Here is a 27416-nt window from a genome sequence, read left to right as displayed (position 1 = left end):
TCCCACTTGTCAGCATTACCCATTCACCATTGGCAGTGGTCAATCTCACATTGGCAAATTCAAGCTCTCCAAAATTCACATTTATTTCTTGCAAGCTTGAATTTTATCATGTGCAACAAATGGTGTCACTGCTGTTTCCCTTGAGTTGACAGGCTCACTTTGTTTCTTTTTGAGGAAGTGGCTGTCAAATATTCAAATCTTAATATCCAGTTTGCCTGACTTTTATTCTTTCCAGTAAAAATGATGTTCCTGAGAAAGTGGCTAGTTTAGCTTGCAACTCAAACAAACTACTGCACAGTTCCCCTGGAGACAGCACTATACTCCCGCATGGCAAGGGCTTTATGTAGACTTTGCCTTCATCATATAATGTGAAAAGCTGAGTATGCAGGGTTGAGATTTAATAAAACCAAGCACCTCATGCTTCACCCAGAATTCTTAGGTCAGACCGGCATGCACCTGGTGGAGCACACAGTGACCGCTGGCTGCACACCCTGCCTTGCTCTATGTAAGGAGCTAACCTACATAGCTACTGCTGCCTTGGCACTATGTGGGCAAATGGCCACACAGTGAAGGGCAGCTGAGGCCTTGGCATTCTTATGAAGACAGTTGTGGCCTTGCAGATCCCTGGAAAGTGGCTCTGGGATTCTACTGTGAACGCTGCCCTGTGTAAAGACTGAGGACCCCTTCACAGCTTCCGAATTGAGAACATGGCCAGCAAGTGCTGCCCCTGGATAAGCTCAGTCCCAGTTTTATATGTATAGACATAGTGGACAACTGACAACACACATGTATGTGCCACCCTCACCACCAAGAATCAGGGATCAGCTATTTAGAAAGAACTGAGCTTGTTCCAAGAGTGAAACATTATCCTCTATAGTTTTATAAGTCAAAATACTGTAATTAGAGCATATTGCTCATGAGTAACACAACCGCAGACAAGAATCCAAATGCTGTGCCCTGGCCAGGTAGCTCAATTGGCTAGAGCATCATTCCGATACCCCAAGGTTGTGGGTTCAATCCCTGGTCAGGGCACATACAAGAATTAACTAATGACTGTATAAACAAATGAAACAACATATCAATGTTTCTCTTTCTCTCCCTTCCTCTCTCTCTAAAATAAAAAACAAACAAAAACAAAAAACAAAACAAAAAAAAGAATCCAAATGTTGCACTAAAAGTTCACATACATCAATAACAGAGACGGAAAAACCTACCCAAACAGTGTTTAAGTTCAAATTCTATGAAAAATACCACAGCATTAAAACTTAAAACAATAAGATCTAAAGTTACAGTTGAGATCCCACTTAGTTCAAACACTATCCCAATTTAAAAAAATCTTAACACAAAAAAGGAATTCAGGAGTTTAGTATCATGGGATCCTATATAATAAAAGGCTAATATGCAAATCTACAAACTGCGGAATGATCAGTCGCTATGACACGCACTGACCACCAGGGGACAGACACTCAATGCAGGAGCTGCCTCCTGGTGGTGGTTGGTGCACTCCCACAGAGAGTGCCACTTAGCCAGAAGCCAGTGAGTGCAGTGGTGATGGTGGGAGCCTTTCCTGCCTCCGTGACAATGCTAAGGATGTCTGACTGCTGGCTTAGGCCCGCACGTTGGGGTGAGCAGGCCTAAGCCAACAGTCGGACATTCCCAAGTGCTCCCAGACTGCAAGAGGGTACAGGCTGGGCTGAGGGCCCCGCCCCCCCCCCACCACTCGAGTGCATGAATTTTGTGCACTGGTCCTCTAATTTGACTAGTTTGACAATAAGACGGTATGTTTTGGGAAGTCAAGTTGCTAACAAATGGAAAGTAACATCTGTATTAAAAAAAAACAACAAACTAAATGGATGTGACAAGTGAAGTCATCCTATTTGTGATGACATATAATGTCTCTTTCACATATAATGTGAAAACTGTTTTCTTCACAAGAGCTACAATGGGGAGGGGAGGAATGTGTATAAACACCGGTCTCTTATTTTACTTAATAGATGGACCCAAGCCGAGACCGGTTTGGCTCAATGGATAGAGCGTCGGCTTGGGGACTGAAAGGTCCCGGGTTCGATTCTGGTCAAGGGCATGTACCTTGGTTGTGGGCATATCCCCAGTAGGGGGTGTGCAAGAGGCAGCTGATCGATGACTCTCTCTCATCGATGTTTCTAACTCTCTATCTCTCTCCCTTCCTCTCTGTACAAAATCAATAAAATATATTTAAAAAAAAAAAATAGATGGACCCAAGAGAAGTGACGGAAGCAGTCCACACTCTGGAGATGCTCTGGAGACTGAGTCTGGGCTCGTCCTGTGAGGACATTCCTTACACAACCCACCAGCAGCACAAAGCACACACTCCAGTACTATGATGGCACTAATTTCTTCAGGAGGTGAAAGGACAAGAGGAACAAATACAAACGAATAAAGCCAGTGCGGTTAAGGCACTGGGCTTTGAAGTGCCACACATGACCTAGAAAAGGGATGACCTCGGCGACCACTAACACTCCGAGTCTTACACCGTGGCTGGCATCATTTTCCACACGGATTACACACATTCATTTAAACTTCACGGAACCCAGAGGTGGGTCACTTGTTCTCATGTCATTCCTATCCCAGGCCCAGAGAGCTGAGTCGCTTGCCCAAGACTAGAGCAGGGTGGGGTGAGTGAGGAAGCTCACGCCAGCCCTGTGGCTTTAGAACGCCTCTCCCACACTCAACCACCAAGCACCCTGCCTCTCAAGTTCAGAGGGAACTTAGTTTTCTCTCAGAGTGTGCCTTAAAGGCTGTTACCCTTTAAAAGACCAATAAAATGCCAATAAACATTAAAAAAAGGTGTACACCCCCAACACCGTTTGGTAAGATGGTGTAGCGGTCTATGCAGCCACTTCGAGTTAGCAAGGAGGAGACTGCCAGCAGGTGGGGGTACCCCTGCGGTGAGGTTGCCAGCATCCGTTGGGTCTGAACCTTGCCCACCCAGATGGCTAATTTGTCAACATTGAAATAAAAAGCACAGGAAAGGCTGAAGCTTGAACATAAAAGGCTGCTGCTCACGATTAAGGAAACAATTCTAAGTAATGCCATTTCCTTTGCACACTTTTTCTAAAAGAGAACATTTTAAAGATATTTCTCTCAAACATTACAGAAAAGTTTAAACCTACAGGACACCTGTATACCCACTGCCCTGGAACTGGCAGGTGTCTGCATTAGAGCACACTTGGCACAGGGACTCTTCTCTGTTGCAGGTGCTTGTGGAGATGATGCTAGGCCTTCCTAGGAGCCTCCTGAGAGCCCAGAGCAGGACGGCCCGCAGCACAGCTCCCGCCACACCTGCGCAGAGAACAGGTCACAGTCCCAACTGCCCAGCACTGTCTTCTGTGCTTTTTGTCTTTTTAGAACAAAGATCCTATACGGATTTGCTCACTGTATTTCACTATTACATCTCTTTTGTTTTAAGTTGAAGGGGTTTTGATTTATGGATGATGAATTCAAGGGCTTGAGGCAAAACTGTAGCAGCAGTTGGTCCTCGTGTGCTTGAGCCAATGTGTTTTCAAGATTCAAAAGACTTTTCTTTAAGCACATCATGAGAGAAGCGATTTGCCCCATTTTTTAGAGTTTTCCTGCCTCCATATCCTTGGTGGCGCTATTTCCATCTGACAGGGAATAGGAGATCAGGTGGGCGAGGCAGAGTGGTTACCTGTGGTCAACTTTTTCAACAAGGTACCTCGTACAGCTTCTCATGAGACCGACAAGTACTATTTGACTGACGAAGTAATTAGCTAAGAAACACACCAGTAACTATTTCCTGGGTGGTCATTCAGAGAAACAACTTTTCAATCCACCAGTGCTTACACTCAGAGGTGGTCTCAGACGTCATGAGAAATAACCAGCTGACCACGACCTTCCCCAGGACACTTCCGATTCATGGAGGAAATAAAATTAAACCAGTGATGACTACCTGGCCGACTGGGTAAGTACAATGGGACAGCAGAGAAGGATGTCTTCAACTTCCCCCTCACAGCATGAATGGGTGCTTGGAGCTTCACGAACGTTCCCTTAAACCCGAGACGAGTTTGAACTCCAGACACAGAAATATATTCCAGCATAGAAAGCAGAACCACGAGAGGGTACACAGCCACCCCTCAGCTCTGGGGCCCAGGGAGCTGGGCTCACGCCCACTTCATCCATCGCTGGGGCTCTGGGCAAAGAGGGTGCTCCTGCTTTACTAAAACAGGCCAGTAACACCCTCACAGTGCTGGCGGCTCAGGGACAGGACAGACAGGAAGGCTGATCCTGGCCCCCACACACTGCAGGTGCTCCTCTGGGACAGCCACTGGGGGAGGGGCTGGGCCTGGACTCGTCCGTACAGGCTGGTGACCCCGGGGAGAGACGGCAGGGCCCATCCTGCTCGCCTCTCAGGATGCTGTGTTGTAGGGTTGGAGAAACCACTCTGCCATGGGGCCAGAAGCAGCATGTGTCCCAACCACACTGCCTGTGATGTGTCTGTCCTTTTCCTAGGATTAAAAATGGACGCAGTTTTCTTGACTACTAACTTTTCGTCTTGTTCATTCATTCTTCAACACAAGTAACATAGTCTAATGAAAAAATCCTAGGAGCTTAGCTTTTGCTGCAAGGCAGGAATCATGACCAGAAACCTGAGCAGACACTGTACCCAAGTTCAAGGGCAGACCACTTAACAATGATGGGCAGGCTTTACACAGGCGTGCAGTCCCCCTGCCCCGTGACACTTCAGTTAAGTTCCACACCTCAGGAACACAAAAGAAACATCTTTACATAGAGGGTCACTACCAGTGAGCTTCAAAGGAACATTTCTAAAAAGTCACCGCCGAGTGCGACAGTTACGCAACGTACAGCTGTTTGTGAGGTAATCCTGAGTCGCTGCACTGTTCAGGGGATGAGTCACGGGCCTGATCTTTCGGAGAGTTTTTTACTTTGGGTCATCACCGAACACTTTTCCTTCCTAGGTCAGGGGAGTGAGGATGGTCCCGGGCACGTCCTCACCAGCAGTGACTGACGGCACGTCACCAGGTGTGCTCTCCATGTGGGGAGCCACGTGAGCGTGGACAGGTTTTACTAGTCGTACTGGCTAAGCCCTCAGGTTGAGTGTGGCAGGAAATGACACCACTTCCACACAGCCTCCCTGCCCACTATTCTCTAAGGTGAAGATTTCCATTAACTGGTGACCCAGGAAGACTCCAGAAACCGAGCTTTTCTGCCATCAGACCTCCATTTCCCAGGAAGAATGGGCTTACACAAAAAGAGCAATTTGCTCTCTGGTTCCCTTCCAGTCTTTCAAAGGCAGACTCATAGATGGGTGAGCTTGCTAGGACTAGAACAAGATTAGAGCAGTTAGCAACTTTCTTGAGGCCAGAATAACAGCCAGCTGGAAAAGGATCAGATAGCTTTTTCCCCCTCTGGCCATGAATGCCATTTTGGCTTGGCTCTTCCTGCTTTGAGCCCAGCTCTGGACATAAGACCCTCTATCTATGGAAGGTCCAGTTCCCCAAACCCCACCAAGCTATCACGTAGAGGGAAGACCACATGACACCTATTTCACTATTCAATTAAAAAAAAATATATATATATAAAATTGATTTTTTACAGAGAGGAAGGGAGAGAGATAGAGTTAGAAATATTGATGAGAGTCATCCATCAGCTGCTTCTTGCACGCCCCCTACTGGGAATGTCCCCACAACCAAGGTACATGCCCTTGACAGAAACCGAACCTGGGACCCTTCAGTCCGCAGGCTGATGCTCTATCCACTGAGCCAAACCAGTTGCAGCTTCACAATTCCTTTTTTTTAAAAAAAATATTTTTTTATTGATTTCATTTATTCCAGAGAAGGAGGGAGAGGGAGAGAGAGAGAAACATCAATGATGAGAGTCAATCATGGATCAGGTGCCTCCTGCATGCCCCCTAATGGGGATCGAGCCCGCAACTTGGGCATGTGTCCTGACCTGGAACCGAGCCGTGACCTCCTGGTTCATAGGCTGATGTTCAGCCATTGAGCCACACTGGCCAGTTTATTTTACTATTCTTAACAGGCAATTAAAGAATTCAAGCAATAGCCTTAAACGGGGGACTCGGCTGAAGCTTTGTCCTGTATACCAGAAAAGTTTTGGGTTCGATCCCTAGTTGGGGCCTGTACGGGAGGCAACAGATTAGTTTCCCTTTCACACTGATGTTTCTCTCTCACTTTCCTAAATCAATAAAAACACATCCTTGGGTGAGGATTAGTAAAAAAAAAATTGAAGCAATAGCCTAGAACCAGAGGCCCAATCTAACCTGCCCCCTGCTTTTGTATCTAGAGCTTTACCGGAACATCTGCTTATTGTCTATGGTTGCTTTCATCACAGCCAAAAACAGTAACTGCCAGGACACTGCAAACATTGTCAACCCCTACCCAGAGCTGTGCTGTCCAATACAGCAGTCCCTAGACACATGTGCCTATTTAAATTTGAAATAAAATACAATTTAAAGTTCAACTGCTCAGTTGCACTAGTCACATTTTAAGTGCTCAACAGTCACATGTGGCCAGGAGCCACGGCAGTGGACAGATGGCACAGAGGACATTCTTCTTGGACACACTGGAAGTACAGGATTTCAATCAGGAAGTTAAATTTACAGCCATTGGGGTCCAGGCACCTCCCTCTTTCTACAGGCGGAAATGTTCAATAGTATGTCACATTCACCCTAGAACTTTTTAAAAACATGCTAATTCACCATATTAATGGAAAACGTTAGACTATCTAATCCAAGGAACCCACCAAGCCAATTGGGACAACTAATCAGTGTAGTGATAGTATTGATTTATTTGTTTACTTGTCGGCTCCCCTGCTCCCCGCCCCCTCCCGTAAACTCTAGGAAAGCTGGGCCATTGCCGTTGCTTCACAGGGCCCTGCTTGGCAGGAGGAGGCAGGGCCTGGACAAATATTTGTATAATAAATGAAGAAGTCAGTCCTGGGCACAAAACTGTCATACAAAAGAGGCTGCTGAAACAGATAAGGCCTTGGAAAAAACTGCTATTAATCCTGTGGCAAAGGTTCTGCAAACAGCCCAAATTTCAATTTTAAACGAGGTGTGTTTTTTTTGTGTGTGTGTGTGTGTGTTTTTTTTTAATGATCTAAACGTAGCCAGGTTTGAGGCGTGGCCCTGCCACTTACAGGCTATGTGACCTTGGGCAGGCTCTGCCCCCGTCCCCGAGGAAAACCCTCCTCCCCAAGCGGGAACCATGGTGCTCCAGGGTGAGGAGCCCTCAGTGCTGCTCCTGGGCCCTTTCCCAGCATCCCCCCATCAGCCCGCTCTCCAGGGCACCTGCCCAGCGTTGGCTCCTCAGGTGTCTCTCCTGCACCAGCGTCCTTGCTGGTTTCTCCACGGAGCCTGGGCCCCTCTGCTGTGGGGCTGTCTCTCAGTCATGTTTAATGACCCTTAGGACTGAACACATAGCAGAGCTGCTAACGGGATATAAAACTGATCAAGACTCTCAAAGCCAATACATATAAACACTTTGCTAAACCTCTAAGTTAACATGCTGTTTCTTTAAAAGTCCTTAGCAGTAAGTGAAGCATTCTTCAAATTTTGAAATTAGAAAGCACCCCCACCGTTTGAATTAGAAATTAGTTTTAGGTCCCTAAGTGTCACATGACCCCTTCAAGTCCCTTCAAGTTAATGCACTCCACTCCTTTCCCTCTGAGGTTAGAGAGCAAACAGCCAGCCATTGGGGTCCAACAGCAGAAAGTACAAATAGGCCATAACAAAGTCTTGGAATTAAAAAAACAAAATCAATGTGGTATAAGATAAAAAATAAAATTATTTCATTTCAGAATAAATTCATAGTTCAAAAAATAACAGGTACACAAGTGTCTAATAAAATCAGAAAACTCACAAATCAAAAATGTCTATAATTTATAAGATACTTTAAAATAAGTACTGCCAACTTAAATCCCAATTGCATTGTGTCTGCCCACTTGGCCCTTGCAGCTGAGTTATCGACACACCACGCTCAGCGGCGTTGCTCTTTCCTGGGCACACGGCAAACAGCGAATTCACAGCCTGACCTGGGGGTCGGTCACTGTGGACACCCTACCCACCAGCTTCAATAAAGAGGGTTGGAGAGAACAGCAACACACATTTTATTCCAACTGATTGCATTTATCATCCTTGGGTCCACCCTGGGCTCTGGAAAATCCTGCCCTGCTCTCTGGTCACACAGACTGTTTAGTCACCTAGAAAACGTGCCCCCAACCTTCCCACAGGGGATTCTGACAGGTCAAATGGTCTGGTTAGGCACAGCTGTGACATACATTTTGAAGTGCTTTGAAGAAGCTTTTAACATCCATATTCTATTTCACCCAAACAAAAATCTGCATAACAAATATTTTTTAAAATAGCAAGGATAAGCATAATACTACATGGACACATTTTAATGTTACTATTATTAATTACTATAGGAATTGTCTTTTAAGCTAAGTTTGTTTTTTTCAGCCAAACTTTGCATAAATTATAAGAGGCAAACTGTAATTATTAAAAGTAACCTACATACACATTGAAAACTTGTTGCCATGTTAATATTAAAGTCAGATGGCAAGACAGAGTCAATTTAAATGCAAAATATGTGCTAGGTGTCTACGAAAGCACTAATATTTCAGAAATTAGGACCCACAATGGATTTTGATATTTCAGAGCAGGAGTGTATGTCTCTTTTAGGCTCCATAGCAAGAATAAAAACAATCCTTTCAGAGGAAGTTCTTTCCTAATGGTTTCTGCACCTTTTCTGACTGCAATTCATCTTTAATTCAGGGATGTGTCCCCGATGAAACCCTGGCAGTATTCAGCAACACAGATGTAACAGAAACTCTGCGGACGGACAGACAACTTGGCCGGGCGCTGCCACCGCCTCCCCTTCCTCCCCCCACCCAACACCTTCCCCAGGCGGTGACTTCACATCCTTTGACATCAGCACGGCTCGGGAAGGGGGATGGGAGAGCGAGCAGAAAGCAGAAAAACCAGCTTTGAACTAGGCATGCAAGGCCTCTCAAGACTCAAATTCTGCGAGTAGATCGTAAAAAGCCAAACGGCAGGGACACGCCCAGCCGCCCCTGGTTAAGGCTGCAGTGAAACGGAGAATTCTGCTGGAAAGGACTTCCTGCTTGTCTTATCTGAAGCACAATAGCCATTTATTAACTAGCCACAGAAGGTTCCGACCCGGTGAAACGCACAATAACTTACCTCGAATATGGAGAAGGGCCACGGGCTGGAAAGGCCCATTGGAGTTGGCCGCATCCACCACCATCCTGCCCCCCGCTTTATTACATGTCAACATCTAGACTCGGCGGGGAAGGCAATGGACTCCTTAAGGCAAGAAAGCAGCCTCCATTTTAGTTTTAAAAAAAAAGACAAACTGAAGCTCTGCAGCTGGAGGGAACTGGCTGCCGCGTGATGTCAGCAGGCACGGAGCCCGCCGATTGGCCAGAAGCTGCAACTTAAAATGACACTAAAAAAAACCTGCAAATGGAAAGAGCCTTCAGTCTGGCTGTCAGCGTGCATGGGAAGCCGGGGCATTTTTGGCTTCTGCAGCATTCATTTCAATAACTTTTAGGTAAAGATCCCATCTCTGAGGGGGCAGCTCTGAGGCCAAAACCCCGCCAGGCTGTAAACAGGATTGAGAGCTACCAAAACCAGTGTGTGTGGGTATCTGTACCAGAACCTGCAATTTCAGTAGTCCCCTTACTGGTACGCCAAAGTCAATGGATTTTATACCCACTGCCGCCTTCTATTTTCTAGTTCTAATGACTTAATGACTGTATTTTATTTAGCCTCTTGGAAATCCAGGTGTTTTTTGTTTGTATGTTTGTTTTTTAAAGCAAACAGCTATTCAAATATTACACAGTCCCAACTCTTAAATTTGGATTCTTGTCAACCTCTCCTACCACCAAGTTATAAACTTATAATCGTCAAACACTGGTTCTTCCTGAGCTCTAATTTTTATTGGAAAAATTAAGTTAAAAAAAATTAAATTACATGGAAAATGAAAAATTTAATAGCTAGCAAGTAGGAGTTAAAAAAAGACAAAACAAAATGCAGTATTTATTGTATTTTAAAGATGTCAACATATTAGATATTTTTATGTCTTAGATATTTTGTTTACATTTAAAATTAAAAATATTTTAAAATTATTTTTTATGGGGCTAGTATTAAAAGCTATTGCTCAGGTCTTAATTTCCTACTTATAAAAAGAGTTAATGAAAAAGCTGTTCCGAGAAGAAATAGTTTTTAAATTGGAATTTCCTGGGTGGTGGGAAAGGGTTGGACAGATTCCCTACACGAGAAATATCATATGAGCACCAAATAAAAACAAGTAAACTCTAAGAATATTCTTTCTGGCAGGTAGAACTTAAATTCCTCACTTCTTCACATGTACAGCTAAGTTTCTCTGAACCACATACCTCTTTTTATAATTTCTCACACAATCCCCACCCCTATTGCTCACTCGTGAACAAGAATGTAGAAACCTTTGGTCCCTAACTATATTAATTAGGAGAAACACCTGGAACATGACTAGGGTGGGCAGTTACATCAGTTCCCAGTCAGGGCACATATACCAGGGTTCAATTCTTGGTCCAGAATGGGAGACAACTGATGGAGGTTTCTCTCTCTCTCAAAATCAATAAAAATATATCTTCAGGTGAGAATTAAAAACAAATAATCAAGTAAAAACACAACAAATCCCACCCTTACCCCCTCTCTCCAGAGAGCTGAGGATGCTGCTGGAGTCTACAGTTGGCCACAGAATTATAACAAGCAACAGGGAGCAGGCGCTTGTGAGGGGGCCTCACACCTGCCTGGATCCTCTGCCATTTGATCAGCAGACGTGGCTTAACAAAAACAGCCTGTGCTTGGAGTTAGGTGATGTGAATTTAGATGCTGGATGCTGACCCTCTGGGTTCGTTGGAGGTGGGCGAAATGGCTCCCCATTACCCCCTCACCCCCTCACCCACAGAGTGATGTCAGATGAACTCAGACTTAAGTATGATTAGGATTGAGGGGTATAGGGGACTCAGTAATGGGTCCAGAAGCACATGCTTACTGCAGGTCTATATTTTAAAAAGATAGAGATCTGCCCTCAAATACTTTAATTTTTCATTTGAGACAAGCTGAGGAAAGTGCCTGTCCTAAGATTGTGCTAATGAATCACAATGCAGAAATAAGGGGAGAAAACCACCTAGAATCTGTATATATACACATATACACTAATGATATGCTAAGTTCGCTTGACTGCTTGCTACTAGCACTGACCACCAGGGGGCAGATGCTCTAACCGGTAGGGGGTCCAGCCAATAGGGACTGAGATGGGCTGGACACACCCTGGAGCCCTCCCATAGTCCCTCCCTTGCTGGCCAACCTCCTATGTCCCTCCCTGGCCTCGATTGTGCACCAGTGGGGTCCCTCAGCCTGGCCTGTGCCCTCTCATAATCTAGGACCCCCCATGGATCTTGGAGAGCTGGTTTCCGCCCAACAGCAGAACGACCGGTGCTATGATGCACACTGACCACCAGGGGCAGATGCTCAATGCAGGAGCTGCCCGTTGGTGGTCAGCTCGGCCAGAAGCCAAGCTCATGACTGGCAAGTACAGCAGCAATGGCGGGAACCACTACAGCGCTAAGGATGTCCGACTTGATGGCTTAGGCCTGCTCCCAGAGGAAGTGGGCCTAAGCCATCAGTCAGACATCCCCTGAGGGCTCCCAAACTACAAGAGGGCGCAGGCAGGGCTGAGGGACCTCCCAAGTGCACGAATTTTGTGCACCAGGCCTCTAATAAATACTATAAATAGGCTGGTGTTAATTCTACCCCAAATTGGTTTATAGTCAAAATTCACATGGGTCTCTTTATTTTTCTGGTAACTTGACAAAATAATCCTCAAGTCCACCAGGAAAAATAAGAAGCAACAAGAATGAGAACATTTCTAATAAAAAAGGCCAGTCTACCAACTATAATATAAAGTGTATAAATTAATGATAGTGTGATATGACAGTTATTAGGAGGCAAGTTGATGGGACAGAGCAATAGCCCCAAACCAATGAATATATTTATACAAGTATAATATTATGATATATAATTAATCTAAAATCAAAGATGACTGGTTGGCTATATAAATATAAGGGAAAATCAACTTAAGTCTTAATTTCATACCAAAATAAGATCTGAATTGCTTAGGCAGTTAAATAGATGGAAATGACAACCCTATATCTCCATAGCCTTTAGAAGAAAAGAGAAGTGAACATCAATTTTCAAACAGAAACGAACATTTAAAAACACTGAACCCCTAAGGGATATTGCTCACATTAAAAAAATTCAAATTTCTGTATGTCTCTTCTGAATACCAAAAGGAAATATAAATGCTACAAATGCAAGGAGTTAACAATATACTATTAGAAAAAAACCTGAGGCCTCAATGTTTAAATGATTTAGTTCACAAAAGAACTTTTATCAAGAATTGTATGAGAAAGCATTTCTTCAGCTATCAAATCAGCAATAATTTTTAAGAATTATAATTACACAATACTGGTAAAAGCAAGCTATAACCCTGCCAAAAAAAAAAAATCTATAAATTGTTCTGGAAAATAATTTGAAAATATGTGTCAAGATTCCTTAAGTAATTTTACTTCTGGGAATCCATTCTAGAAATACAGTAGCCATGAGTGAGCACATTTTTTTAACTTTAAAAAATTTTGCTAAAATACACATAACATAAAATTTATCATCTTAACCATTAAGTACACAGTTTAATGGCACTAAATACATTCACATTGTTGTGTAACCATCACCACCATCCACCCACAGAACACTTTTATCGTGAAATCTAAAACTTGGTCCTCCAATAGACACCACCTCCCCATGTCCTCTCACAGCCCCACACCCACATTCCACTGTCTGTCTATGAGTTTGACTATTTTTAAAAATATATATATATTATTGATTTTTTACAGAGAGGAAGAGAGATGGATGGAGCTAGAAACATCAACGAGAGAGATGCATCGACTAGCTGCCTCCTGCACACCCCCCATTTGGGATGTGCCCACAACCAACATACATGCTCTTGACCAGAATCGAACCTGGAACCCTTGAGTCTGCAGACCAACACTCTATCCATTGAGCCAAACCGGTTTCGGCAAGTTTGACCATTTTAAGAACCTTATATGAGTAGAATAATACAGAATTTGTCTTTCTGTGATGGAATTATTTCACTTAGCCCAATGTCCTCAAGGTTCATCCACGTTCTCGGAATTTCTTCCCTTTTTAGGGCTGGATAATATTCCGTTATATGGATGGACCACATCTTGTTCCATTCATCCCTTGATGGACAATGGTTTGCTTCCACCTTTTGGCTAATGTAAATAATGCTGTTACATCATAGGTATGCAAAAACTACTTAAGTCCATGCTTCCAATTCTTTTGGGTACATTCTGAGAACTTGAATTGATGAATCATATGGTAATTCTATTTCTAATTTTCTGATGAATTACCATGTAGTTTTCCACAGCAGCAGCAGCATTTTACAATCCCACCAACAGTGCACAAGGGTTCAAATTTCTCCACTTCCTTGCCAAAGCATGTATGTGCCTTGCATGTACTATTTAGTATGTATGTATGTATGTGTCTATCTATCATAGTCAACCTAATGGGTGTGAAGTTTCTCACTGTGATTCTGATTTGCATCTTTCTAATGATTAGTGATGTTGATCATTTTTCATGTGCTTATTGGCTATCTGTATATTTTCTTTGGAGAAATTCCTATTCAAATCCTTTGCACATTTTAAAATTGGATTTGTTTTCTTATTGTTGAGTTGTAAAAATTCTCTATAAATTCTAGATATTAATCCCTTATAAGATAAATGATTTCCAAATATTTTTCCATTCTGTGGGTTGCCTTTTCACTTTGTTGATTGTGTCCTTTGATGCACAGAAATTTTACATTTTTATGTAGTCTAATTTATCCTTTTTGTTGTTGTTGCCTATGTTTTTGGTGTCATAGTCAAGAAATCATTGACAAATGCAGTATCAAAAAGTTTTTCCTGTTTTCCCCTAAGAATTCATAGTCTTATATTTAGGTCTTTGATCCATTTTGAATTAGTATTTGTGTGTGGTGTAAGGTAAGGGTCTAACTTCATAATTTTACATGTGGATACTCAATTTTCTCAAAACCATTTCTTAAAAAAAAATGCTTTTATTGATTTTAGAAAAAGGGAGAGAGATAGAAACATCAATGACAAGAGAAACATGCCATTACTGGGGATTGAACCTGCAACCTGGGCATGGGTCCTGACTGGGAATTGAACCAGTAATCTCCTGGTTCATGGGTCAACGCTCAACCATTGAGCCATGCTGGCTGAGCTCAAGACCATTTCTTGAAGAGACTGTCCTTTCCTCATGAATGGGTGGCACCCTTGCTGAAAACCATTTGACCATTATTTCTGGGTTCTCTATTCCCCTATGCTGTTTTTATGCCAGCACCATCTTGTTTTTATTATTGTAACTATGCAAGTTTTAAAATCAGAAAATGTAAGACCTCCTACTTTGTTCGTCTTTTTTGAAGATTGCTTTGACTATCAGGGTCCCTTGAGATTCTATGTGAATTTTAGGATGGATTTTCTTATTTTTGGGGAAAAAATACTATCAGAATTTTAGCAAGAATTGCATTGAGCCTGTAGGTTCCTTTGGGCAGGACTGACATCTGAACAATTTTCATTCTTTTGACCCACAAACATAGGTGTCTTTCTTTTTATTTGTGTCTTCTTTAATATCTTTCACAAGATTATGTAGGTTTCAATGTCCAATCGGGCCTAAACCAGCAGTCAAACATCCCCTTAGGGGTCCCGGATTGGAGAGGATGCAGGCTGGGCTGAGGGGACCCTCCCTATGCACAAATTTTGTGCACCAGACCTCTAGTAAAAAAAATATTTAGCCTGACCATTGTGGCTCAGTGGTTGAGTGTTGACCCATGAACCAGGAGGTCATGGTTCGATTCCCAGTCAGAGCACACGTCCAGGATATGGGCTTGATTCCCAGTGTAGGGCATGCAGGAGGCAGCTGATGGATGATTCTCTCTTATCACTGATGTTTCTATCTTTCTCTTCCTCTGCCTTCCACTGTGAAATCATTAAAAATGTTCTAAAATATTTATAAATGTGTAAAATGAAAATAAGTGAAGAGGTGCAATTTTTTTAGGAGTAGTATAATTATAAAAAATACTCGCCAAATATCAACAGTAATCACTGTTGAGTGTTATAGCTAGAAATGTTTTTTGCTTTCTGAAACCTCTCTATATTTTTTCAGTATTGCTAAAATAAGCATATAATACTTTCATGAAAATTAAAAGTAATTATTTCTGAAAAAACACAGATTAAGTTACAGCAGGGAGAATCCCTCACTGTCCGCTGCCTCTCAGCAGTAGGCTAATAGAGAAAGAACTATGATAGGAAGCCAGACAACAGGATAGAAAGATCTTTTGCAACACACAAAGGAGATCATGTATGTAAAAACACAAACAAAACTGAGCCTCATCAGGTGTGACAAGCTGAACCAACAAGTTAGAGGATGTCAACTCCGTCTTGAAGGATCAGGTATGGACAACTTTTACTGCAAGGCTGTCACCGCTGCTTGGAATCTACGTGCTCCTCTAGGCCATCAGGGCTCAGGCCCTCCCTGATGAAGCACTCAGCATGCCACCGAGAGGTGTGAACGCAGTCCTCTCTCTGCACTGGGAGAGGCCGTCTTGAACAACCCTGGAGCTGGAGATCCTTCTCGTCTGCAAAAGGGGCTTATGTGATCTCCCTACTCGCTTGTTAGGAGTATACGACTCTGCTGAGGTGAAACTGAGAGTTCAGAAAAAAGCAGCTGACCCACGCAGGATCCAACCACACGTGGTCACTCTGGCTATGACAGGTGAGTGCAGGCAGCAGGGGACACCGGCGCGCTTTAGAAGGAGCCCCCAGGCTTCAGTGGGGTGTGGCAGTGTCACAGAAGGGCACTTGGCTTGGACTAACCCCTCCAGGAGTCCTCTTCCCTCCCTGCCCAGGCCCTGGACAGTGCTCTGCACAGAAGTGTGCAACCCAAGTTACTAAGCGAATGATCAAGCAATAATGCCCAACTCTGACTCTACAAAGCTCTCTTATGACTCTTAAATGCCTTCTCTGTAGCACAGAACTCAGAGAATGTGCCACCTCATCACCTGGAGAGACACCCCCAACACAGAAGCCAGGTCCGGTCTCTCAGTGCGCACTCCGGCCGCTGTGAGGGGCCCTCCTTGCCCTCGGTGGCCTCACCGCCTACCTGTGGCACCAGCTCCTCTCCTCCTTCCCCAAGGCGCACTGGGGGGGGGGGGGGGGGGGGGGGCTGGAGCTAACGCTGAGAACAGAGGCTTAGGGCTCAGGGCAGTGCGCCTTCCAGAAAGGAAGGTGGCAAACAGTGCCAGGCCTCAATGCGTTCCCACGGGACATCACAGACACAGCATCTCTGTACTGCTCCAAAATGAAGGTTCAGAAAGGAATTATCCTTCATTCTCTGTCACTTCATGTTGGTCTTTATTTAAAAACAAATGGCTTATAAACACCTCCCACTGGTTTTATTTCTAGGGAGTATTTCTGAATAAAACTTTCAAATTTTTGTTCCTAAATTCAGCAAAGGCTTTATTTTTCATATCCCCAGTAATTCTGTAGGCAAATTGAATATGCTCCATTTTAGTGAAAAAGTTCTGTGGCTGTTTCAGTAAGAGGCAGCTGTCTGTTTGGACCTAGACAACGGGCATCTTAACCACAGGCACTGGCACTGTAACCATTTTAACTGGAAACTCTCTGAGTGTGGCAGTGTATGTTCTGTCGGGTAAGAATCTAACCTAAAAGATTTGGCTTCACTTACAGTTTAAACTAGACTTTTTCCTTAGGCAGATCAAAGCTACCTGGCATTCAGCTGTGTTCAAAGGTTGCCGGAGGACTTCCTGATGCCAACAGCAAGGACAGAGGGACAGACATGTGTCCTGTGAGTGAATTGTGAGTGAATTGAAGAAAGTCTTGTGAGTGAATTGAAGCGTGGACCAGGTCATCCCCAGGGCAGGCCAGAAGGCAGTGAAGTGGACGGACGAAAGTTTCCCCAGCACTGTGAGGGGACCGGGCTGGGGAATCTACGAAGTAGCACAGGTCCCTATGGCCCTTCCTTGTCCTGAGGAGGCGGGAAACCCACAGAGTAGGCAGAGAACACGTGACCAACTGAAGTGCTTTCGTGTCAACTCAAAGACAAATCCATTTTACCAAGAGCCTGAGACAGGGGGAGTGATGAACCTGGATGGGTTCTAGTTGACCTCTGAGAGGGGACACCACAGCAATTCTGTGGAAAAGAACAGGCAGGGCCCTGAGGCGCTTTCCATTCCTTCCTCAAACGTCCTCGGGGGCTCTCGGCAGATGCTGGACTGGGCACCACAGCAGACATGCAGACAGCCTCCGCCTATGGGGGAGGCTCCAGACGACGTGTGGTAGGCGAAGCCATGTGTGCAGAGTGCTCTGCGACCTGAGTGCCTACAATGAATGAGGTCCATCCACACGGAGGATGCCACTCAGCCTCAAAAAGGAAGGAGATTGACAGATGCTACAACGTAGATGAGCCTTGCGGACATCATGCGCAGTGAAATAAGCCACTCACCGAAGGACAAACACTGTATGATCCACTTATGAGGGACGTAGGGGAGTGAGAATCACAGAGACAGATGGTGGCTGCCAGGGGCTGGGGTGAGGATTAATAGCACAGGGTTTTGGTGGGGATGGTGAATAGACAACAGTGACGGGCATTGTGAATATATTTAATGATATCAAACTGAATACTTAAGAATGGTAAAATGCTAAATATTATGCTTTGTATATTTACTGGAGGAGACAGAACCAGCAGCAGGGAGACCACCATTGGGGAAGGTAGGGCACCCAGGAAATTCAGGGCCCTAAGGCCCCAGAGGGACTGGAAAGAAGATTGGACCATTCTAGGAACAGTGTGTGTGTGTGTGTGTGTGTGTGTGTGTGAGAGAGAGAGAGAGAGAGAGAGAGAGAGAGAGAGAGAGAGAGAGAGAATATGAATGAATGTAAGATGCTGGGAGAAATCCATGTGAGGTTTGGGGAAGGCCTGGTTAAACATTCAATCTGTGATTACAGCTGCCAGCTGACTCCAAACCCCAGGTTCTGCCCAGAGGGTCTCTCGGAGTATGACAAGCAGAGGCCTGAGACTCACCCTGGAGTAACAGCCTCGTCTGTGGCCCAAGAAGAATGGGCTGGGCTGGCCTTGGCTTGCCGCTGGGCTGGGCTGTCAGACATGAGACCGCCTCTCACTTATTCACAAGAGCAGCCCTGGTTGCACCTCTGCTGCCCAGCTGCTGGCAGAACGCAGCCAAGAGGAGCCAGAATGAGGTCCATATTGTCCTGACCACCTCCCCCTGCTCCACACAGCCCAGGTGGTCAGTAAATATTTACTAGGAACTGGCACCTGCCTCACCAGACCCAAGGCTCCTTCCCCTCATCACTGTGTCAGGAGAAGACACAGAAATCAGAACACGACAGAAGACACAACTAGACCAGAGGAGAAGAGACGGATGAAAGCAGTGTCAGCTCTGGGAACGTCTCTCTCCATTTCTGTTATTCTTCAACTAATGGGCAAGAGGCTAAGTTCCTCTAATTCATTTTTAGGCAGGAAAACAATCCACTTGGTGGCAAAACTTTCAACTACATAAGAAAAAAGGTTGTGTTGAATGATGCTGAAATATTCTATATTCACAAAAGGGGGTGAGGGTGAAGAAACATAAAATTTTAACTGTCATTCAAAGGCCAATTTTTAAAAAATTCTAGTAAGTTCTCCCAACAATGTGGCAACCTCTTTCCCAAAACACCAAATACTTAGCAACTAAATTTCTGTCCCAAGGTTTTCAGTTAACTGTTATTAAGTCTTACCTTGTTCTTTTTTTACTCTGACTTCTCCCAAGCAGAAAATGCCTCAAGAAAGAGTCCATAATTAATTTAACCCCCCATTAAGTCACTTACAAAAAGTGTTCTCTTCCGTTGCCCTTATGCATTAGTGTGGTACATTCGTTATAATTCATGAACATTTTTATTAACTAAAAACGATTTACATTGGGGTTCACTCCAGTTGTACATCCTGTGGGTTTTGACAAATGCAAAATGCCATCCACATAGTCACCATTATAGTATCACAGAGAAGTTTCCCTGCCCTAAACCTCTCCTGCACTCTATCTGTTCATTCCTCCCCCCTCCCAACCCCTGGCAGCCACTGTCTTTTTTTAAATCCTCACCCAAGAACATGCTCACTGATTTTAGAAAGGGAGGGAGGGGGAAGAAAGGGGAGTTGTGGGGGGAGGGGGGAAGGAAGGGGAAAGAGAAACATTGCTGTGAGAGAGAACATCAATCGCCTGCCTTCAGTGCAGCCTCCTCACACCTGGGAATTAAACCCAAAACCTTTTAGCACATGGGACAAAACCCCAACCAAACAAACCACACTGGCCAGGGCAGCCACTGATCTTTTTACTGTCTCCATAGTTCCGCCTTTTCCAGAATATCATATACTTGGAATCATACAGAATGCAGCCTTGGCGTCTCTCCCTTAGTGATATGCATTTAAGTTTCCCCCATGTCTTTTCATGGCCTGATAGCTCATTTCTTTTTATTGCTGAACAATATGCCATTATCTGGATGGACCACAGCTTATTTATCAGTTCAACACCTGAAGGATATATTGGAGGGTGGCTTCCAAATTTTGGAAATTATGAAAAAAGTATGGCATAGTTTTTTAATCTCTTCAAATTCTTACATAAAATCATCCAGAGTAACTAAGATGGCAAAACCAGAAGCTTGTGGCCAACATCTGCAACAGAATTAGTTGACAATGAGCTTATATACACATGAGCACATGGGGCTAGACTACCAGCAGCTATAAGACCTGTGTGACATCGGCGTCTGCAAGGAAGATGCTTATGGAGCTGACAGTGCAGAAACACTCAAACAGAGAGCTGGGTGAGCCTACCTGAGAACAGCAGTGCAGACAAACGTGGCTGTACCCTCCAGTGGTGAGAGCAACATGGCCACGGCTAAGCCTACAGGGGCTGAACCTGTCTGAGCCCAGGACCCTCAAAACTCAGCAGCTGAGGTTCCCTTTCAGAATGAGGCCACTCTGGGGAGAAACTGCTGGGAAGAGAATCCCAACTGAGCAGCAGGGACAGAGAGGAAATGGGAAAAGTAGGTCCAGATAGAAAAGACTGAGTCAGGGCACTAAGAAGGTGAGCTGCCATCTTTTTGAAAATTTCACAAAAAATAACCTAAGCTAGAGCTCTAGAACCCAACCCTCCTCTCAAATCTCCTCCCCCCTCTCAATAGGAGGGATCAAAGTCCAAGCCCACACAGAGTGATTATACGGAAAAGAACAAGGAACAGGTTGACATCTCTGCAGACAGTAAAAGCATGTCAGAAAGACATCCCACAAAAGATATTAATACTACAACTTAATGCTTCAAGACAAGCTGAAGACATTAAAGGAATAATATAATGTGTGAAAGGACAACATGAATCTTTAATAGAAAAACTCAGAAATAAGTAATATAACTCTGTAAATAATTAAAAATAAAATAAAAATAATTTCAAAAATGAAAATTAACAGCAAGAAATACAAGAGCCGCCCCTAGGGCAATGGAAGCTAAAGAGAAAATAAACAAATGGGACTACATCAAAATAAAAAGCTTTTTTACAGCAAAAGAAATGATCAACAAAACAACAAGAAAGCCCACTGTTTGGGAGAACATATTTGTAAATGTTACCACAGATAAAGGTTTAATCTCCAACATCTACAGACAGCTTATACAACTAAATTAAAGATGAATGATCCAATTAAAAAATGGGCAATGGACCTAAATAGAATATTTTCAAAAGAAGACAGAAGGAAGGCCAAGAGGCACATGAAAACATGCTCAAAGTCACTAATTATCCGAGAGATGCAAATCAAAACAATAATGCGGTACCATCTCACACCTGTCAGAATGGCCAACATCAACAAATCAACAAACGACAAGTGTTGGCGAGGTTGCGGAGAAAAAGGAACCCTCGTGCACTGCTGGTGGGAATGCAGACTGGTGCAACCACTGTGGAGAACAGTGTGGAGTTTCCTCAAAAAACTGAAAATGGAACTCCCATTTGACCCAGTAATCCCACTCCTAGGAATATATCCCAAGAAACTAGAAACACCAATCAGAAAGGATATATGCACCCCTATGTTTATAGCAGCACAATCTACAATAGCCAGAATTTGGAAACAGCCTAAGTGTCCGTCAGCAGATGATTGGATCCAAAAACTATGGTACATCTACACAATGGAATACTATGCTGCTATAAAAAAGAAGGAATTCTCATCATTTGAAGCAACCTGGATGGAATTGGAGAACATCATGCTGAGTGAAATAAGCCAATCAATGAAAGAGAAACACCACATGACCTCACTCATTTGTGGATAATAAAGAGCATTATAAACTGATGAACCAAAAGATAGATATAGAGACAGTATATCAACAAGTAGACTGTCAAATTACAGCGGGGAGGGAGGAAGATCTGGGGGAGATAATAGATCAACCAAAGGTCTTTTATACATGCATATAAGTACAACCAATGGTCACAAAACTCTGGGGAGGGAGGGTGTGTATGGGGGGGGGGGCAATGGTAAGATATGTACACAGATAATTTAATTTAAAAAATAAGGGGGGAAAAAAGAAATACAAGAGCCAATAAACACAATGTAAAATGCCTTACAATGAATAGTACATAAAAAAATAATTTAAATGAAAAAAAAAGAAAGAAAGAAAAGAAAAGCACAAAGAGAGAAACAATAAGAACAAAAAGAGGCAAAGAAGAGTCTCTTTATACAATAGAGTCACCACAGGAGAAAATGAAAGCAAGGAAACAGAACAAATCCTCAAAAATAATAATTCAAGAAAAAGATCTGCTACTACCTATAGAAAGAATATGACATGTATGTGGGAAAACCAACCCAGAATGTTCCATGCTGAAACTGGACTCTTTAGACATGAAAGCAAAAAGACCAAGGAACCCATAAGAGACAGAAAATTAAAGTGACACCAGCGCTTTCTTACAGAGGAAATGGAGGAACAGCCCTAAGACTCTCATAAAAAGAAAAAGAATTAGCCCAGGATTTCCTAGCCAGACGTTTTCTGAAATGTGAAGTTGAAGCCTACTCCAGAGGAGCAGGGTCGGCACTGAGCCTGGCGGTGAGCACTAACTATACACTCACGTGGGAATGAAGTTTGCACAGGATGGGAGGGCTAGAACAGTCTGCAATGGCTAAGTGTCTGACAATGAGCATAGAGCAAAACCATAAAAAGGGGTGAGGAAGGAAATTTAAAAATGCAAAAAATTTTAACCTTTCAATCATCATACTGGTTATATTGGTTTTATTTTACTGAGAACATTTTGTGTGTGATATGGGATGAAGTAAATAATTACCTGATATTTAAGTTCTATGATCTCTGATGTCCTTGAGAACCAGAAATCTTGGGGTGGCAAAAAGAAGATACGAGATAAAAGGCCTGCACAAAATGACCATTCCAATAGTAACGAGAATCCTAGCACCTAGGCTGTAGTCTTGAAATACCATTCCCCACTAAAAGATACCAGGATTAGAGAAATGTCTGATTCTCAAATTATAAGGAAATGAAAAGAGCCACGGAAATTATGAAGAAAAAGCTGAAGAGCTTACACTACCAGATATCAAGACCTACTAGGGCCCTGGCTGGTTTGGCTTGGAAGATAGAGCATTGGCCTGTGGACTGAATCAACCAGGTTTGATTCCGGTTAAAGGCACATGCCCGGGTTGCAGGCTCGATCCCCAGTAGGCAGGGTGCAGGAGGCAGCTGATCAATGATTCTCTCTCATCATTGATGTTTTTATTACTCTCTCCCTTCCTCTCTGAAATCAATAAACATATATTAAAAAAAAAAAAAAAGGAAGAAAAAAAAAAGACCTACTAGGATGGTTAGTGTTGTACTGATACAAGGCAAAACAGCCCAGGAATGAATCCACACTCCAATGGTACTTAGTTAAGACAAAGGTAACACTGCAATGAGTGAAGGAGGATCTTGTCCCCCCAGGGTGCTGTGCCAAACAGAGAGCCACCAGGAGAAACCAGAATCTGATTTATAACACCAAAACAGATACGAAAGCAATTCTATATGGGCTGTACAGCTAAAAGTGAAAGGTAAAATAAAGTTTTAGGGGGGAAAAAGACACAGGCTAACATCTTCATTACTTTGTAGCAGACAAAGATTAATTAAAGAGGACATACAAAGTCCTCTCAAAGTGATAATGTTTTTGAGAGTGAAAATTCAAAAGAGTAGAATTTATTTTTCAATTCTTATATCTACAAAGGACCTATAGCTAAATTTCTACAAATCTAATTTTTAAGAAATGGTACAACCTTATAGAAAGATAAGCCCAAAGACTTAAACAGGCACTTCACAAAAGAAGTTATCTGAACAGGCCATACACCTAAAGTAGGGGTGTCGAACTCAATCAGAGAAGGGGCCAAAATCTAAAATCCAGCCTAAATCGCGGGCCGAATGGTTTACTGAACAGTCATAAACTGACAATGTCATAAACTGACAGCGGAGTGCAGTGATGACAGCGCGGTGCGGGCACATTGCAAGGCCTGGCGGGCTGGATTTGGCCCGCGGGCCTTGTGTTTGACACATGTGACCTAAAGAGATGCTGGACTTCATCCATCATCAATTAACTAAAAATTGAAACCAGCTCACTGATATGGCTAAAATGAAAAAGACAAGCTATAGTGGAAAAATGTATCTGCAAAACACATATAACGAACAAAGAGTTCATATCCAGAATAAACAAAAAACTCTTCAAAAAATTAAGAAAATGTCAGGTAGCCCAGTGGAAAATAGCATTTGAAAGACACCTGACCTCATCACAGAGATGCAAAGTAAAACAATGAGATGATGGCACAATGAAATAATGTGGTTCTGGCATAAAGCAGGCATACAGATCCATGGAATAAAACTGAGAGCCCCGCATGAGCAGAGAGCAAAACCATAAAAAGGGGAAGGGGAAGAAATAGATCTTTACATTTATGCTCACTTTGTTCCTGACTAGCTGCCAGCACAATTCCATAAGGAAAAAGTCGCTTTTGCAATAAATGGTGCTGGGACAACTGGAGATGCACGGGCAGTAGATGAAGTGGTTCTTCTACTTCCCATTATCTGGAAGTGGATCACAGACCTAAACACAAAACTATAAAACTTCTACAGAAAACACGGGGAAATGCTCTGTGTCCTTGTGTTAGGCAGAGTTCTCAGACACAACAGCAAAATCAAGATCTATAAAAGAAAATCATGATAAATTGGGCTTCATCAAAATTTAAAACTTTTATGCTACAAAGACACACAAAGGAGTGCAAAAGGACAAGTCACAAACTGGGATAAAGTATCTGTAAATCATATACCTTATAAAGGATATATAAATAATTGTTATATAGTTGACTCCTGAATAACATGGGTTCTAACTGCATGGATCTACTTATATGCACATTTTCTTCAGTAAATACTATATTTTCTCTTCCTTATGATTTTCTTAATAATATTTTATTTAGCTTACTTTATTGTAAGAATGCAGTATATAATACATAACATGTTAATTGATTTTTTATATTACTGGTAAGACTTCCTTCCAGTCAACAGTAGGCTCTTAGTAATTTAAGTTTTTGGGGAGTCGAAAGTTGTCCATGGATTTTCGACTACACAAGGGGGTTGGCAAACCTAACCCCCATGTTGTTTAATGATCAACTGTAATCTAGATATATAAAACCCTAAGATGCAAATAGACCAAATGGCAGAACCGAACAACTGGTCGCAATGACGTGTGCTGACCACCAGGGGGTGCACATGGACCATGGCAGGCGTCAGCAGCAGGCGGGATGGTGGGGCAGGTAAGCAGGGGTGCCAGACCAAGGCAGGTCACCAGTCGCTGTCATCGGGGCAAGCCTCTGGTGGTTACTGAAAATTCTTTGCTCCTATGTGCCGCAGTCCTGGCCAGCACTCACACCTGCTGCTGGCACTGGCCCCACTTGCACCTGTGCCAGCACTGGAGCAGCTGTTCACACCCGCTGCCAGTACTCAGCAAGGGTCCCGATCGCTCGGTGCCTTCAGCGGCTGTAAGTGGCGGCTGCCAGCCCCGATCACCCCTGAGTGCTTCTCCATCTCTCCCTGCTCCTGAGGGATGATTGGGGTAGCAGCCACTGCTTGCACCCGCTGCTGGCACCAGCCCCAATCGCTCTGTGCTGTCAGCAGGTGCAAATGGGGCTGGCAATGTCAGCACATGGGAACAGAGGTGGTGGGAGCAGGGCTGTGGGCAGATAGGGGACCGGGGGCCTTGGTGGGAGGGATTGGGCAGGGGCGAGGAGGGTGGGCTGAGACCCGCCCCTGTGCCCACCACAGCCTCGCAGCCCATAGTTCCTTTCAAGGTGCAGGAATTCGTGCACTGGGCCCCTAGTTCAATAATAAGAGGACATCCAATTTAAAAGCTGTGATAACTGAAACTGGTTTGGCTCAGTGGATAGAGAGTCGGCCTGCGGACTGAAGGGTCCTGGGTTCAATTCCGGTCAAGGGCATGTACCTTGGCTGCAGGCACATCCCCGGTGGGGGGTGTGCAAGAGGCAGCTGATCGATGATTCTCTCTCATCGATGTTTCTAGCTCTCTATCCCTCTCTCTTACTCTCTGTAAAAAAATCAATAAAATATATTTAAAAATAAATAAATAAAATAAAAGCTGTGATAGACATTTCAGCAAAGAAGACATAGAAATGGCTAACAGGTACATGAAAAGGTGTGTAACATTAACAATCATTAGAGCAATACAAATTAAACTATAAGAAGAAGATACCACTACATACCCAAAAGAAAGACTATAATCTAAAAGACAATTACAACTATTAGTAAGAATGTGGACATACTGGAAACCTCAGTTGTGGCTGGTAGGAATGTAAAATGGTGCAACCACTTTGGAGAACAGTTTGGCAAATTTCTTTAAAAAAAAAATAAAATAAAAAATAAAAAAGAAAGAAAGAAACATAAACTTACCATACAAGCCAGCAATTCCATTTCTAGGTATCGACCCAAGACAGAGAAAAATATATATTCAAACAAAGACTTGTACATGGATGTTCATAGCAGCATTATTTATTATAGTCAAAGAACAACTCAAATGTCCATCAATTTGTGAATGGAAAAACAAAAGGTGAGATGTTCATAGAATATTACTCAGCATTAAAAAAGAACACTACTCTAGGGTGGCTGAATAAATAAGAAAACATGACCTATATATATGCTGTCTACAAGAGACCCACTTCAGAACAAAGGATTCACACAGACTGAAAGTGAAGGGATAGAAAAAAAAACTTCAGGCAAACAGAAATGAAAACAACAACAACAACAACAAAAAAAAAACAGTTGAGGTAGCAATACTTATATCTGACAAAATAGACCTCAGAGTGAAGGCCATAACAAGAGATAAGGAAGGCCACTTCATAATACTAAAGGTAACCGGTAAATAAATATGCACCAAATACAGGAGCACCCAAATACATTAAAAACAAAACAAAACACACACACACACACACACACACACACACACACACAAAATAAAACAAAACAAAAAAACAACAACAATACACTCAAATAGAGGAACCTCCTGGTAAATAAATATGCACCAAATACAGGAGCACCCAAATACATTAAAAACAAAACAAAACACACACACACACACACACACACAAAACAAAACAAAACAAAAAAACAACAACAATACACTCAAATAGAGGAACCTCCTGGTAAATAAATATGCACCAAATACAGGAGCACCCAAATACATTAAAAACAAAACAAAACACACACACACACACACACACACAAAACAAAACAAAACAAAAAAACAACAACAATACACTCAAATAGAGGAACCTCCCAAGCAAAAGAACCAGATGTAAAGGACTACATACTGCATGATTTCATTGATAGAAAATGGCCAGAAAAGGCAAATCCCAAGACAAAAAGTCAATCAGTATTGCTTGGATCTAGGGATAGGAATGGGGATTGATGGAAAATGGTACAAGGTGACTTTTTAAAAATAGAAAGATTCTAAAACAAATTGTGAAAATGGCTGCATAACAATGAGTGAATTTTACAGCATGTAAATTATGCCTCAATAAGACTTAAAAAAGTCTATAATTTGGAAAAAAAGATAATCTATGAATACAGCTGAAGTTATATTCAGATAAATACACATCTTTAAATTCT

The 27416-nt window shown here is 43.0% G+C and overlaps 1 protein-coding gene across 9 annotated transcripts in view; it reads right to left on the bottom strand.

Moving 5' to 3' along the window:
- Positions 1–27416, bottom strand: part of PPP2R5C (protein phosphatase 2 regulatory subunit B'gamma) — a 138654-nt gene that overhangs the window by 89736 nt on the left and 21502 nt on the right. For 2 of the 9 annotated variants that reach the window (XM_084869742.1, XM_084869738.1), the window contains exon 1: positions 9242–9452. The exons of 6 other annotated variants lie outside the window; for them this stretch is intronic. In XM_084869742.1, the coding sequence (XP_084725868.1) occupies positions 9242–9335 (94 nt within the window). In that variant the 5' untranslated portion in view covers positions 9336–9452. Of the gene's footprint in view, positions 1–9241; positions 9473–27416 lie in introns of those variants that run through there. One more of the 9 variants, XM_084869741.1, reaches the window with a different exon arrangement.

The sequence above is a fragment of the Pipistrellus hanaki genome, assembly GCF_964339955.1.
Source record: "Pipistrellus hanaki genome assembly, chromosome: 1".
Lineage (NCBI taxonomy): Eukaryota > Metazoa > Chordata > Mammalia > Chiroptera > Vespertilionidae > Pipistrellus > Pipistrellus hanaki.
The sequence above is the reverse complement of the archived record's forward strand: the minus strand, read 5'-3'. Positions and strand labels throughout refer to the sequence as shown.